The following is a 13,029-nucleotide window of genomic DNA, read 5'->3' as shown; positions in this document are numbered from 1 at the left end:
TAACTCTCACTTACAAAACTCAGAACGATGGAATCTATATCTTGCCTGGATCTTTTCATTGAGTTCAGATGTTATTATCCAACTGACTGACAAAAATGTCCACGTAAATGTTACAAAGTCACCACAAACTCAAGTGATGGAAAACCAAACTCGCGAACCCTCTTCTTCCCAGATTGCCCACAGTGTGTGGTGGCACCATTCACTCATTACAGCTCTCACCCTCATTCCTTACATCCTTCACTTCTTGCACCAGGTCCTGTTGAGTTTGCTGCTTTAACATGGATGGAATCGTCTCTCCCCCTCACTTAGTCCAAGTTTTTATAACCCTCCCTTTGAATCATTCTTAATAGCCTTCCCACCATTCTCCTTGCTCTATCTAGCTTCATCCCCATTTCCCTCCACAAACATGTGTTCTAAAAAAAAAAAAAAAACTGTCCTCCTACACGGTGACCCAAGTGATCTTTCTAAAGTTCAAGTCTGATCCTATCACTATACGTATTAAAACCCTTAACTGGACCCTTGTTACCAAAGGCTAGATCTGGAATTCCTCAAACCCTTTAACCCTTTATGACTGACCCAAGTTTACCTTCCCAGCCTACCTATTTCGTATCACATTTTATCTCACACCTTACTCTCCGTACCAACTTTCTTTACCATGCATATGACTGGCCTGCTGGAATTCTCACACTGTACTGTTTTTAAGGGTCACCCGTTCTGCTAGACCATCAGCTCCTTGAAGACAGAAACCAATATTCACATCTTCACGATCAAGATGCCACTAGAAATTTAATAAATGTTGTTGATTGATAGACCATGAGGTGTCTTAAAAACAAAGAGTTATCCTGAACCACTTTTGCCATTGTTTAGTCAAAAATATCTTTCTAGGAAAATGTCCATTTTCATCACAATTTTTCAGCAATAGCAGGTATGTTTCCTAACTTCCAGTACATCCCTCTCTCCTTCCTGACTGGATAATAAGGAGGAGCCAGAGGGCATTATGAGTTAAGGAGGACTCTATTATGAGCAGAAAAATGGTTCTGGTTGGTGTGAGTGCGTATTTCAGGTCTCCACTATTTATACTAGACTTGACTGGCCGACTAAAGGACACGGTCACCAACACGCAGCAGAGCTCAGGCAAAGCACAAACCTTCCACGCAGCGACAGCCCTCCTGTAGCACCCGTGCATACATGTCCACTTTGGACTGGGAAAGGAGCTGGTCCCCGGTCAGGTATGTGTTGTGAGAGGAAGCGATGTAGTAGTTGCACAGAGGCTGATCCATGTCCTGGTACACCTCATGGTGCAGTGGGTTAAATATGTCACAAGCAGGACTACGCATGAAATTTGTGAACCCTGTGGAACAAAGAAAGAGTAAAATACTATAGCTTTCAAAGCATAGGTACTTAATTGACTCCAACAGAGACAACAGAGATTAAAGTATGTTCGTAGCCACCAGCTTACTTATGCTCAGGACAGCTACTGCGAGGAATACTAAAGCGATGAGATTTGCCTCAGGTCAAACTGTGTCAACAATTTGAAATATGACTGGAGAACAGCAGTTTAAACATAACCTACAGAAAAATAAGTCGACTTTTCAAGAGTTTTGATTGAGTGAGGGAGAGGGCTTACTGCAAAGCCACTCAGGAATTAACTGAGCTCCAGCTATGATCAGCCAGCGTGAGCTAGTAGGTGACTGAGGCAATGTTAAAGCCATAGTGACACAAAGTGCTACACTGATCAACCAGCCACTATACGTGATTAATTTAAAAAACAGTATTGTTAGTGCCATAGTTGAGGTCGCAGGTCAAAAGTTAGGCACAGCCTAAGTGTGAGTGTCATCGTTTGGCTACGAAATTGGTTTGGGCCGGCAACTTTTTACAACTTTAAAATAGTGTTTAAAAAAATAAATAAAATAGTGTTTACAGGGCAGCCCGGGTGGCTCGGCGGTTTAGCGCCGCCTTCAGCCCAGGATGTGGTCCTGGAGACCCCAGGATCGAGTCCCGCGTCAGGCTCCCTGCATGGAATGGAGCCTGCTTCTCCCTCTGCCTGTGTCTCTGCCTCTGTGTGTGTGTGTGTGTGTCTCATGAATAAATAAATAAAATCTTTTTTAAAAAAATAAATAAATAAATAGTGTTTACAGATTATGCAGAAATACAGAGAACAAGCTAACAGTTGCAAAAGGGGAAAGAACGAAGGGGGATGGGCAAAATGGGTGAAGACAAGGAGGAGGTCCGGGCTCCCAGTTACGGAATGAACAAGTCACAGGAATAAAAGGCACAGCACAGGGACTACAGTCGATAATATTGTAATAGCGATGTGACAAGACCGACAGTAGCTACAGTTGTGAGCACAGCATAACGTACAAACTTGTCAAATCACTAAGCGGTGCACCCAAAACCAATTTAACAGTGTGTATCAGCTGGACTCAGATAAAGAAATAAACAAATACATATTATGTAGAAAACACGATCCGTTTTCTACAGTTTTGCAAAACAGAATACCGGAGTAGAAGAGGCATTCGTTAATAGAGGAATAAATACAGGAGGGACCCACAAGTACCTACGACTTGTTTCAAGTCTTCAAGAATCATGTGGTAAAGCTGTATCTGTAAATATCCTCTAAGACTCTGGAGAATTTCTTCATGCCTATCCGTATTTCCACAATGTAGAAATCATGTTTAATTCCATTTGCAGGGTCGGGGGGAGAAGGGCCACCAAGGAAAACATTTATTTCTTAGTAAAGGCCCAAATTAGTTTATCTTTTCTAGTTCTTTTAAAAATGGTTCTTATTGATATAAATTTTATTTTTTTTTTTTTAATTTTTATTTATTTATGATAGTCACAGAGAGAGAGAGAGGCAGAGACACAGGCAGAGGGAGAAGCAGGCTCCATGCACCGGGAGCCCGACGTGGGATTCGATCCCGGGTCTCCAGGATCGCGCCCTGGGCCAAAGGCAGGCGCCAAACCGCTGCGCCACCCAGGGATCCCTGATATAAATTTTAAATTATTCCTTTCTTTTAATTACCCTCCACCCCAGGAAGTAAACAGGTGGCATCAAAACCCTCTTGTCCACACTGAGCCTGAAAGAAGAGGGAGGAATAGAAGGCCAACAATCTAAAATAGTAAGAAAGGACAATGGGGTGCCTCAGTTTTCTTCCATGAAGATTGTTGGTTCTGACTCAGACTTGATCTCTTCTTGGATACCAGCCTGCTGTTTATTTTCCCACATATTTTAAATATATATAACTTACACATACATGTAGCTATATTCACATTCATGTGTAAGATCCTCAAAGCTAGATTCTAAGTACATAACAGTGGGCAAATTACTTAATGTCTTTGAGAGCCTCACTTTCCTCAACTATATAATGAAATAGTTGTATTAACAAAATTTGTGGTTCCAACAACCTCTCCACTGCTACCAGCTAGGTAAAAGAAAAGTTCTTTGCCAATATTTTTAAAGAGACATGTACTTTCAAGTCGCTAGTGTCACGGATCAGTTATTTTAAGATCAAATTTCCTTTTTGAAATTACCAGGTTGAAGTCTTCCAAAATGAGCCATTTGAGAAAAGTCTAAATATTTCTTGACATCTATCATATACATGGTGGGATCAAGCTGACTTGGAGTGGAAAATGCATATCATCATTACAAAACGAAGAGAAATAGCAACGTCATGGCATCTGTTTTGTAGAAAGATAAGACTGTATTGTGAGTTTTATTTGAATCATCTGTAATCCATGAACATTTCTGGATTTTTTTTTCTACAAATTTTGCTAGAATGTAATTTAGTACTAACTGCATTGAGAAACAAGAAATTAAGAATATTGGTTATTTTAAGGGAGGCAGACCATAAGAGACTCTTAACTACAGGGAACAAACTGAGGGTTGCTGGATGGGAGAGGGCCAGGGGGATGGGGCAATTGGGTGATGGACATTAAGGCAGGCACATGATGTAATGAGCCCTGGGTGTTGTATGCAACAGATGAATCACTAAACTTTACCCCCAAAACTAACAATACACTTTATGTGAACTAAAAAAATTTTAAATAAATCTTGAAAGGAAAAGAAAAAGGAACATTAGTTATTTTACCTTCTATGCCAAGAACATTTTTTGCCTTATTTTCTTCTGAAACTTCAAATTTTCTTACGATGTCAAGACAATAGTCTGTTGTCACATTACTCATCTAAACGAAACAGAACATTAGTAGAGCACCTGCAATTTCATGAGATACTTTCCTCTGCTAAAAAGGGCACACTTTTTAAGCATCCTTGATACAGTGCAAAGTGGTTAAATGAGCAATGTTTGAGATTACTGGTGTCATAGCAACTTTGGAAAATGATCATCTCAATCTTCCCATGTTATCTTTCAGATTTAATCCGTAAAGACATCCCTTCAGGTACTAGACAAATGTACTCCATGAAGCAAAATTAATAAAATTAAATCAATAATCAATGCAAACCCACTGCCAAAATCTACTTATCGAAAGCTAATAGCAATCTGCAAGTTAATGTTTTCTACACAAACACTAAAATTTGCCAATCATAAATATATAGAGAAAAAAATGATTCCCTACCAAAACAGAATGCTCTAGGTAAATCCACACATGTGTGTAGATCTATAGATCTTCCCACTGAATCACAAGAGCAAGGTGCCATGATGACTCAAGATCCCAAAGGTTAGCAAGAGAAAGTGAAACCAGAAAGCTAGGTGAAGCACCCTAGCCTAACAAAGAACTCTGGAGCTAAGGGCTTGTGCTCAAATCAGCAAGCTTATATTATTATTAGTGGGATCTTGAACGAGTCACTTACCTTCTCTGTGGCTATCAGGTAGTTGTGAGAATTAAATGAATTACTATCAACATGTGACATCACAAAGGCAGTGCATGCTATTACGAGTTGTTCTCAAGGTTGCCGCATTACATACTTAGTGTCACTGGGAAACGCAAACTCTTCGGGAATAATTTCTTTAATTAAATAGCAACATGTAGGATGTGATGGTTTGATCAAAATTCCTTTGAGCTCCAAGGTCTAACAGTGACATTTAAAAATACTAATAAATAGTGATAGAGGAAGCTAATCCTGTGAGCCCGTATTTCATATTTCAATGCTGTTTCTCAAATATTCTATTATCTCTTAGGTTCAATATTTATGTTTTAGTGAAATCTAATTTTTCTAAACTGTCATTTAATGGCATTTAAATCTTCTGCAAGGGAACAAAAGCTCTGTTATTCAGTATTTTTTTGTCTGCTAGAAAGAACATAGAATGCTTTTTTCCCCCAAACTAGCCACACAATGGTTGATGCATCCGTTGAGTAAACTTTACAATCCTTACTACACTCAGAGGCTTATATTATCATAAAGCATCAGAAAATACCATAGAATAAGTGAAATCATGCGACCTATAAGAACTCTGTTGCCCTACTCAGGCTTTGAGCAGGTCATTAATTTGTCTACTATATACTAGAGAGACTTACCACATGCAATCTAAAAAACAAATAATTTCCCACAAAATAAAAAGAGCCAAATTGATAACAACAACAACAAAATCCATGTGCCATAGGAAGCCTGAGTTTACACTGCAATTATTTGGTTTATAAGGCTCTTTGTTCAGAGACGTAGGGGCCTTGTCCCGAACAAGGACAGGAGCTCCTGAGATCTAAAAAACAAATAACAAAACACTGTCATCCTGGGATAGAACTAACTGGAGATGAGCGAGAACATGTTACTAGTTCAAGATACAAAGCAGAATGTGTTAACAAAAAGCAACCTACTTGGGAAATATTCAGTAAATTGGCAAAAAATATCAGTAGATGTTCTAGGAAGCTCACAATTTTCTGGGCACCACATAAAAATAAATGGGGGACGGGCACCCGGCTGGCTCAGTCTATAGCACATCTGACTCTTGATCTCAGAGTCATGAATTCAAGCCCCATGTTGGGTGTGGAGCCTATTAAAAAAAGAAAGAAAGAAAGGAGGGACGCCTGGGTGGCTCAGTGTTTGAGCATCTGCCTTCAGCTCAGGGAGTGATCCTGGGGTCCCGGGATTGAGTCCTGCATCAGGTTCCCCCCATGAGCCTGCTGCTCCCTCTGCCTGTGTCTCTGCCTCTCTCTCTCTGTGTCTCTCACTGAAGATAGATGAAATCTTAAAAAAAAAAAAAAAAAAAAGGAAAGAAAAAAGAGGTAAAAGGGGAAATAATCTATTTTCCACCCAAATTCTTATTTTTATTTTTTTTAACTTTTATTTATTTATGATAGTCACACAGAGAGAGAGAGAGAGAGGCAGAGACACAGGCAGAGGGAGAAGCAGGCTCCATGCACCGGGAGCCCGACGTGGGACTCGATCCCGGGTCTCCAGGATCGCGCCCTGGGTCAAAGGCAGGCACCAAACCGCTGCGCCACCCAGGGATCCCCCCAAATTCAAATATTAAGGATTAACTCCGTGAAATACAGGAAAATCTCATAATCATGAGAAATAAAATATACAGTTCATTCAGCTTCCATGCGTCCTCCATCCCTTGGCCTACTTTATTAACCTTCTAATGGCAAAATCCTACATTTCATAATTGAATGTTTCAGATCTTACTTTAAAAATTATTGTGAGATTTTACTATATGAATGAAGGTTCAACATAGGTTATTGCTCTTTATGGTTCCTTTCCCCTTTGTTTTGTGACATAGCTAATAGGGTGAAATAGAAAACAATTTCTCTCTACTCCTATTTCTCATGGAGCTCATTTAAAAGTTGTTGTTTTGTTTTGTTTTGTTTTTTTTGCTGTCAATATCTGAACCATTTGCTGCTTCCAACACAGAGAACTGTTCTTTCTGTACCAGGCAATTGGTGATAAAAGAGCTTTAAAAAAAACTGAATATAATAATGATGCTTTACATTTATATAATGCACTAAATGCTGTGCAGTTTATAAAGAGTCTTTGCACACAAAACCTTACATAGTTCTTACAACAAGTAAATTGTTCTTGCAAACTTGGCATTTTAATCCCCATTTTAAAATATGAAAATTGATGTTAGGAAAGGTTTATTATCTCAAAGTCATAAAACCAATAGAAGGCAGGACCCAGGATCAAATTTCAACCCTCTGACTTCAAATCCAAAGCCTTTTCTTTTACACTACGCCTATCTTCTAGGAGTTTTCTTTTATTTGTACTGAAAACTTGAAATTGTTTTTTCAAGATAGCTAAAACTCCTAAATCTTAACTTCTTAACTTTTGAGATGTTTTAAACTCTCAAGTTAGTTATTATAGCTCGACTTCTTTGATTATTCAGGTTGGACTCCATCCTCTTTTCCTTGTTTGCTACAATACTTACTTTCATTCAAAAAAGACTAACCGGCCCTCATATCAAAGGTCAATCCACTTCAGACGAACTAGTAGAAGTCAAAGTCATAGGTCTCCACATAACACACTAGTATTCGGATACTGACTTTTCATCCCCAGACTTCTTGTAAGTTGTCTGGTAAAGCTTTGACAGTGAGTGGGAATTTCAAGACAACGTCAGAAGTAAAATAATTCTATTTCTTATAGCTGTGATTCCCAAAGCACACCAAACACAAAAATCATAATATAATTTGCAGAATTTTCATATTGCTAAATTCTTTTCAATTCATTTTTTATTAAAGTAGTATATTCTTAATTAAGAAAGTCAAAACTAAGATGCTTATGATTGGAAACAGAATTCCTTCCCTCTCCTTTTTAAAAGATTTTATTTATTCATTTGAGACAGAGACACACAGAGAACATAAGCAGGGAGAGGGGCAAAGGGAGGAGAAACCGGACCCCAACCCCCCTGCTGAGCAGGGAGCCCGACATGGGGCTCGACATGAGGCTGGATCCCAGGATCCTGGTTTCATGACCTGAGCCAAATCCAGACACCTAAACCAACTAGCCGCCCAGGCACCCCAGAATTCCCCCTTCTATACCGAGAACCACTCTCCAAAAAAAATAATGTCAATATTTCGAGATACTTCCATTGGAAGGAGTCTTTATATTCCTAATTATTATGTTAACGATGCTATTTTTTGTTTTTTACATTGTAAGCATTATGTCTTGACTTTTTTATTGTGTTAAAGATTTAGCCCACCTGGGCCCGCAAACTTTCTCCCTCTCCCCCTCCACCCAGGTTAGCCATGTCTTACTTTTTATTAAATTACTATTCAGTGTTGAATTATTCTGATTGTGCGAATATTCAACACTGAGTCTACAGTATGATGACTGTGTTTCTTATAAAATGTTTTTTTTCCAATCTATTAGTGCAACTCCTACCTGTTTGGTTAATTTCTAGTGTCCTTCTAGTGTCCTCTCATAAATTTTTCCCAGTGACTCTAAAATGGCCTCTCAGTCACCAAAGGCAACAAATAACCCATGAACTCCAATTTTTTATCCCATATCAAGGTCATCCTTCCTCCAGGACGGTGGGATTCCAACACTTGGTTCAGCTTCTGTTCTGACTTCACCCTGTCACGCTCCTCAGAGAATGCCTGGGAAGTAAATTATTTATTTGTTGCATGTGTTTTCGTCTTCTTCCATGTGTCAGGTAGAACATTCTAGGTCAAAAATCGTTGTTCCTGTGTTTTTGATTTGCAGAGTTGCTGTTGAGAAGTCTGATGCCATACTGATTCCAAACCTCACAGGAGCTGGTTTTGCTTGTTATTGGTCAATGGTTCCCCCCCCCTTTCTTTATGTAAACATTTAGAGTTTCACTTTATCCTTGGCATTGTGAAATTTCAGTATGATTTGTCTCTGTATGGAGAGAGAGAACCTGTGCAAGGGGCAGGGAGGGGCAGAGGTGGGGATGCAGAGGATCTTGCAGTCTCCTTGCTGAGCACTGAGCCCGCCTGGGGCTGGATCTCACAACCCTGAGGTCATGATCTATGCCAAAATCAGGTCTGATGCTTAATTGACTGAGGCACTCAGGTGTCCCTCTGTAGATCTTTATATATTCACTGCACTTGACACTCAGTGGCCCTGCCAATCTAAAGAATTCTAACTTTCCATGCTAATCATTTTTGTATTATTTATAATTTCCCCCCTTATATATTTTTTTTATCTTTTTCTGTAACTGATTATTCAGAGTGGACCTTTGGATCAATCCACTAATTTCCTTATCTTTTCTATTTTCCATTTCTTTGTTCTGTTTTACAGGCAATCTTCCCACTTTATCATCTAAGCCATGTATTGAATTTAATTCTCTGCTCTTTTCTGCCTCTGAACCGTCTTTTGCCAGAGCACATTGCTCTGGCTTCGTGGCTACAATTTTGTGTTTCATCACTCTGATAGATTAATGGCAGTTTTAAAATTTTCTTTGTCCCTGCATTGCCTCTATTCTCTCCAAGTTTCTTGATGTTATTTGTTTACCTTGGTCTCTGTATTTTTATAATAGAGGAGTTCCTCAAACACGCGGTAAACTTGCCTATTTAAAATCCATTTTTTAAATTAGCTGTTTAAAAATGTATTTAAGACCAAGTCAGTAATAGATTAGTTGGAAGCTCTGCATTCATGAGCAGAGCTGATTGACTGGTGGGCTTCACTGTAAAATTCCCTGGCTGTCCTATTTTACTAGATGCCTGATATAAATATCTTCAGGTTTGGGGTTTTTTTCTTGGGGTTAGCTAGTACATTCATTTCCTAGGGCTGCTGTTAACAAATTGCCACAAACTTAGAAATTCATTCTCTCACAGTTCTAGAGACCAGAAGTCCAAATTCCAGGTGTTGGCGGAGTCGGTTCCCTCTGGAGACTGTGAAGGACCATCTGCTCCACGCCTCTCTCCTTGCATCCGGCGGCTGCTGGCAAACTTTGGCATCGGGCTTCGTAAGCACAAGCTCTGCCTCCACGGCCACCTATGGTGCATCTAGGTCTTCTTTTCTGCCACTTATAAGAGCGCTCACTCATCATTAGATTTAGGGTCTACCCTAAATTTCAATTATCTCATCTCAACATCCTTAACTTTAATTACATCTACAAAGACCTTATTTCCAAATAAGGTCACACTCAAGGTAGTGGGAGTTAGGACTTGGGCATATCCTCGGGGGCCACTATCCAACCCACTATAACTTGTAACATTCTCCTATTTCCTATTTGTAATGTCCCCTACAGAAACCCGAGAGCAGAGTATTAGAAGAGGCTTGTGGTTCTCCCACTTTAATACACGGATGTTCACTTTGTCCTTGCACTCACTACCCATTTCTCTGAAATAAGACACCCAAGGTTTAGAAGCTTAAAACAATGACCACTTTTTTTCTTTAATCACATTTATGCAGGATGGCAAGTGGGACTGAGTTTGGCTAGACAGTTATTTTGCCTTTCTCACCTGGGGGTTATTCAAGTGACTATAGGCACCCAGTCCCGACTCCAGTTGAGTGGTCTACGATGGCCTTGCTCACATGTCTGTGGTTGGTGCTGGCTGTTGGTCCTGGGCCTCCTTCTCTGAGTGGTCTCTCATCCCCAAAAATGCTAACCCAGTTTCCTCATGTGGTAGTTGCACAGTTCCAATAGGGCCGGTGTGGAATCATCAAGCTCCCGGAGGCTCCTTGTTCATCATTTGTGCCACAATCTATCAGCCAAACAAATCCTGAAGCCAGCCCAGATTCAAGGGGCAGGAAAAGAGAGTCCACTTCTTGATGGGAGGAGAGGGAAAGTCACATTGCCAAGGGGCATGCATACAGGAATGGGGGAATTACTACAGCCATCCTCACAGACCATCTACCATGACCCCCGCGTTTCCAGTACTCAGATGTGCCCGGGATGCCTCGGGCTAGACCCTTCTGGGTCATCCTTCACCAGTTCGGACTTTCACGGCTATGCCAGGATGGAGGAGGGACAGTTGCACTGCTGCGTGCGGTAGGACAGAGGATCTAGAACCCTACTTCCAACCAATGCTTGTGTTTTTCACCCCTCCTCATCTCCTATTTTCAAGAGCATCATGTGACTTCAATTCTCAAGCTTTTCTGGTGTTTACCTGGGTGAATGGAGTTGTTTTGTGTTTCTTGCCTTGCGGGCTTGAATTTCAGTGCTCTTGGGTCTCCTTTGGGTCAGACAAATTTCACGGTTTTGTTGTTCCTGTCTCTTCCCCTGTTGTCTTTCTCCTTGCAGTTTTGCGCAGAAGAAAAAAAAGGCTTTTTTCTGTTTTTTGGGGTAATTTCAGAAGGAAGTGGAGAAGCATCTCTAAATGAATGGTCCTTCAGTTATCAACTGAATAAGTAACAATTTACCTCTCCAAAATGGCTACCTCTAACCCATCCTAAAATTAAACCTCATATTTCAAAGCATTTCAATGTATGACTATTTCACAGAAAATGTCATTTGGGAACTATATTCAAGGCAGGAAAAATATTATAAGATGTAATTACTCTGAAAAGTCTCTCAATTGCTTTAACTGTGAATAATTAAGTAAATGAAACAGAAACTCAGGAAGGACTCTGAAAGGAATGCTTTTATGATGAGGAAAATGCTTTTTTAAAGAAAGATAAAGCTACGCTAGCACCAAAAGGGGTAGTTCTAAACAAAGAAGAATTTATAATTATTTCTCATTGAGAGATAAGGTTAGAATGACCATGACTCTCACCAAATCATTCTGGAGTCAGTAAAGGATAATGAAGAGAGATGGTACAAGTGACACTGGTAACTGATGGGAAGAATTAAGGAATATTTTAGCAGAAAGAACAAAGACATAAAAGGGGTAACTGTTAGAAGCATCACAATGAGATAACGTATAGATCTATGTCAGATAAACACGGCAATAATAAGACCAAGGCCCCCTAGCATGAGATCAGTAAAGCCCCGAAAACTCCCCTGGAATTAACCATCCATATGCATATTTCAGATGAAAGTGCTGCATAAACAGAAGTCTGCTTTTGATTTATCCATGGAGGTGTAGCCTTTGCACTCGGTAAACAGCAAGGTGGTTTTTCAGACTGCAAGGATGCTTCAATAATCCTGCCTTCACTTCCTCTCTCCTCAAAAAGGAAACAAAAGGACAGAAAGAAAGTAGAGGCTTGTTAAGAAAGGCTGTCAGGGGGGAAGGGGGAATGAAATCCAATTATCGCTCCTGAACCAAAACTCTGAAAAGCACTGAACACAAAACACATTCTGCTCCAGTGCCAGGAAATGGATAGTAAATCTGGAGGAGACACAGATTGCTTTTTTGGCAAACACGGGGGGACAAATGAAACCAAAACACCTCAACCAGACCTAGTACTTTGGAATCACAGACTAGTGGGTGTCGGTGATCTTTATTTGTGGTTGCAAGGAAGTAGTGAGAGAGAAATGTCAGCAAGCTGGTTTCTTCGTAACTGGCACTTCTTCATGGATATGAAAGAGAGAATTTCCCTTAGCACATCATTTTAAAAATGATGATGTTTTAAAAATAAAAGACTTAAATCATACAGCAGTTAGACCTGTCAAAGGTATGAATTCAGGTTTCAAAGAGCTTCAGTGAAACAAAAATCTGGCCCGTGGGCCAATATTTGATTTCACATAATCTCTGACAACATATGTGACCAGTAACATATGAAATGATATTTCATTTCACAACTGAGTAAATCCATAAAAAGTTGAATACTCTGGTGTCTACACCAATCATATGCCATCAGAAACGAATGAATTACTGCCATATGAATCGTCAAATTGCCTCCAATTTGTTCCATTGTGAAAATCCCCTTTTAAAACTCAAAATCCCACAAAACTCTTAACTAGTGACTCTCTTGCCGCACATTTAGATTGTGCCCAATTTTTTTCTATTTTAAAGAATGCTGAAATGCAAAACTTCATATGCTTTTTTTTTTATGTATACAATTATTTCCTCACAATGAACTACCAGAAGTAAAACTGACTGGTCAAAGTCTTATAAATCATATAAAGTTTGATAATTAAACTATCCCAAAGAAAGATTATACCATTCCACAACTTCAACAGAAATGTAAGAAAATGGACACCATGTCTGATAGTATTTATTTTATATATTTTTTGAAATTTTATTTATTTACTCATGAGAGACACAGAGAGAGAGGCAGAGACACAGGCA

General features: G+C 39.6%; 1 protein-coding gene and 1 long non-coding RNA gene across 10 annotated transcripts in view; one reads left to right on the top strand and one right to left on the bottom strand.

Moving 5' to 3' along the window:
• Positions 1 to 13,029, bottom strand: part of PLCH1 (phospholipase C eta 1) — a 202,317-nt gene that overhangs the window by 47,430 nt on the left and 141,858 nt on the right. For all 6 annotated transcript variants that reach the window (XM_077864628.1, XM_077864627.1, XM_077864631.1 and 3 more), the window contains 2 exons: positions 4,089 to 4,182; positions 1,148 to 1,351 (listed from right to left, as the gene is read on the bottom strand). In XM_077864628.1, coding sequence (XP_077720754.1) covers positions 1,148 to 1,351; positions 4,089 to 4,182 — 298 coding nt within the window. The remainder of the gene's footprint in view (positions 1 to 1,147; positions 1,352 to 4,088; positions 4,183 to 13,029) is intronic.
• LOC144293660 (uncharacterized) overlaps positions 1,054 to 13,029 on the top strand; it is a 28,503-nt gene continuing 16,527 nt past the window's right edge. For 3 of the 4 annotated variants that reach the window (XR_013360867.1, XR_013360864.1, XR_013360865.1), the window contains exon 1: positions 1,054 to 1,229. This is a non-coding gene — a long non-coding RNA (uncharacterized LOC144293660). The remainder of the gene's footprint in view (positions 1,230 to 13,029) is intronic. The other variant, XR_013360866.1, reaches the window with a different exon arrangement.

This window comes from Canis aureus, chromosome 22 (genome assembly GCF_053574225.1).
Source record: "Canis aureus isolate CA01 chromosome 22, VMU_Caureus_v.1.0, whole genome shotgun sequence".
NCBI lineage: Eukaryota > Metazoa > Chordata > Mammalia > Carnivora > Canidae > Canis > Canis aureus.
This window is presented reverse-complemented; position numbering and strand designations above follow the sequence as displayed.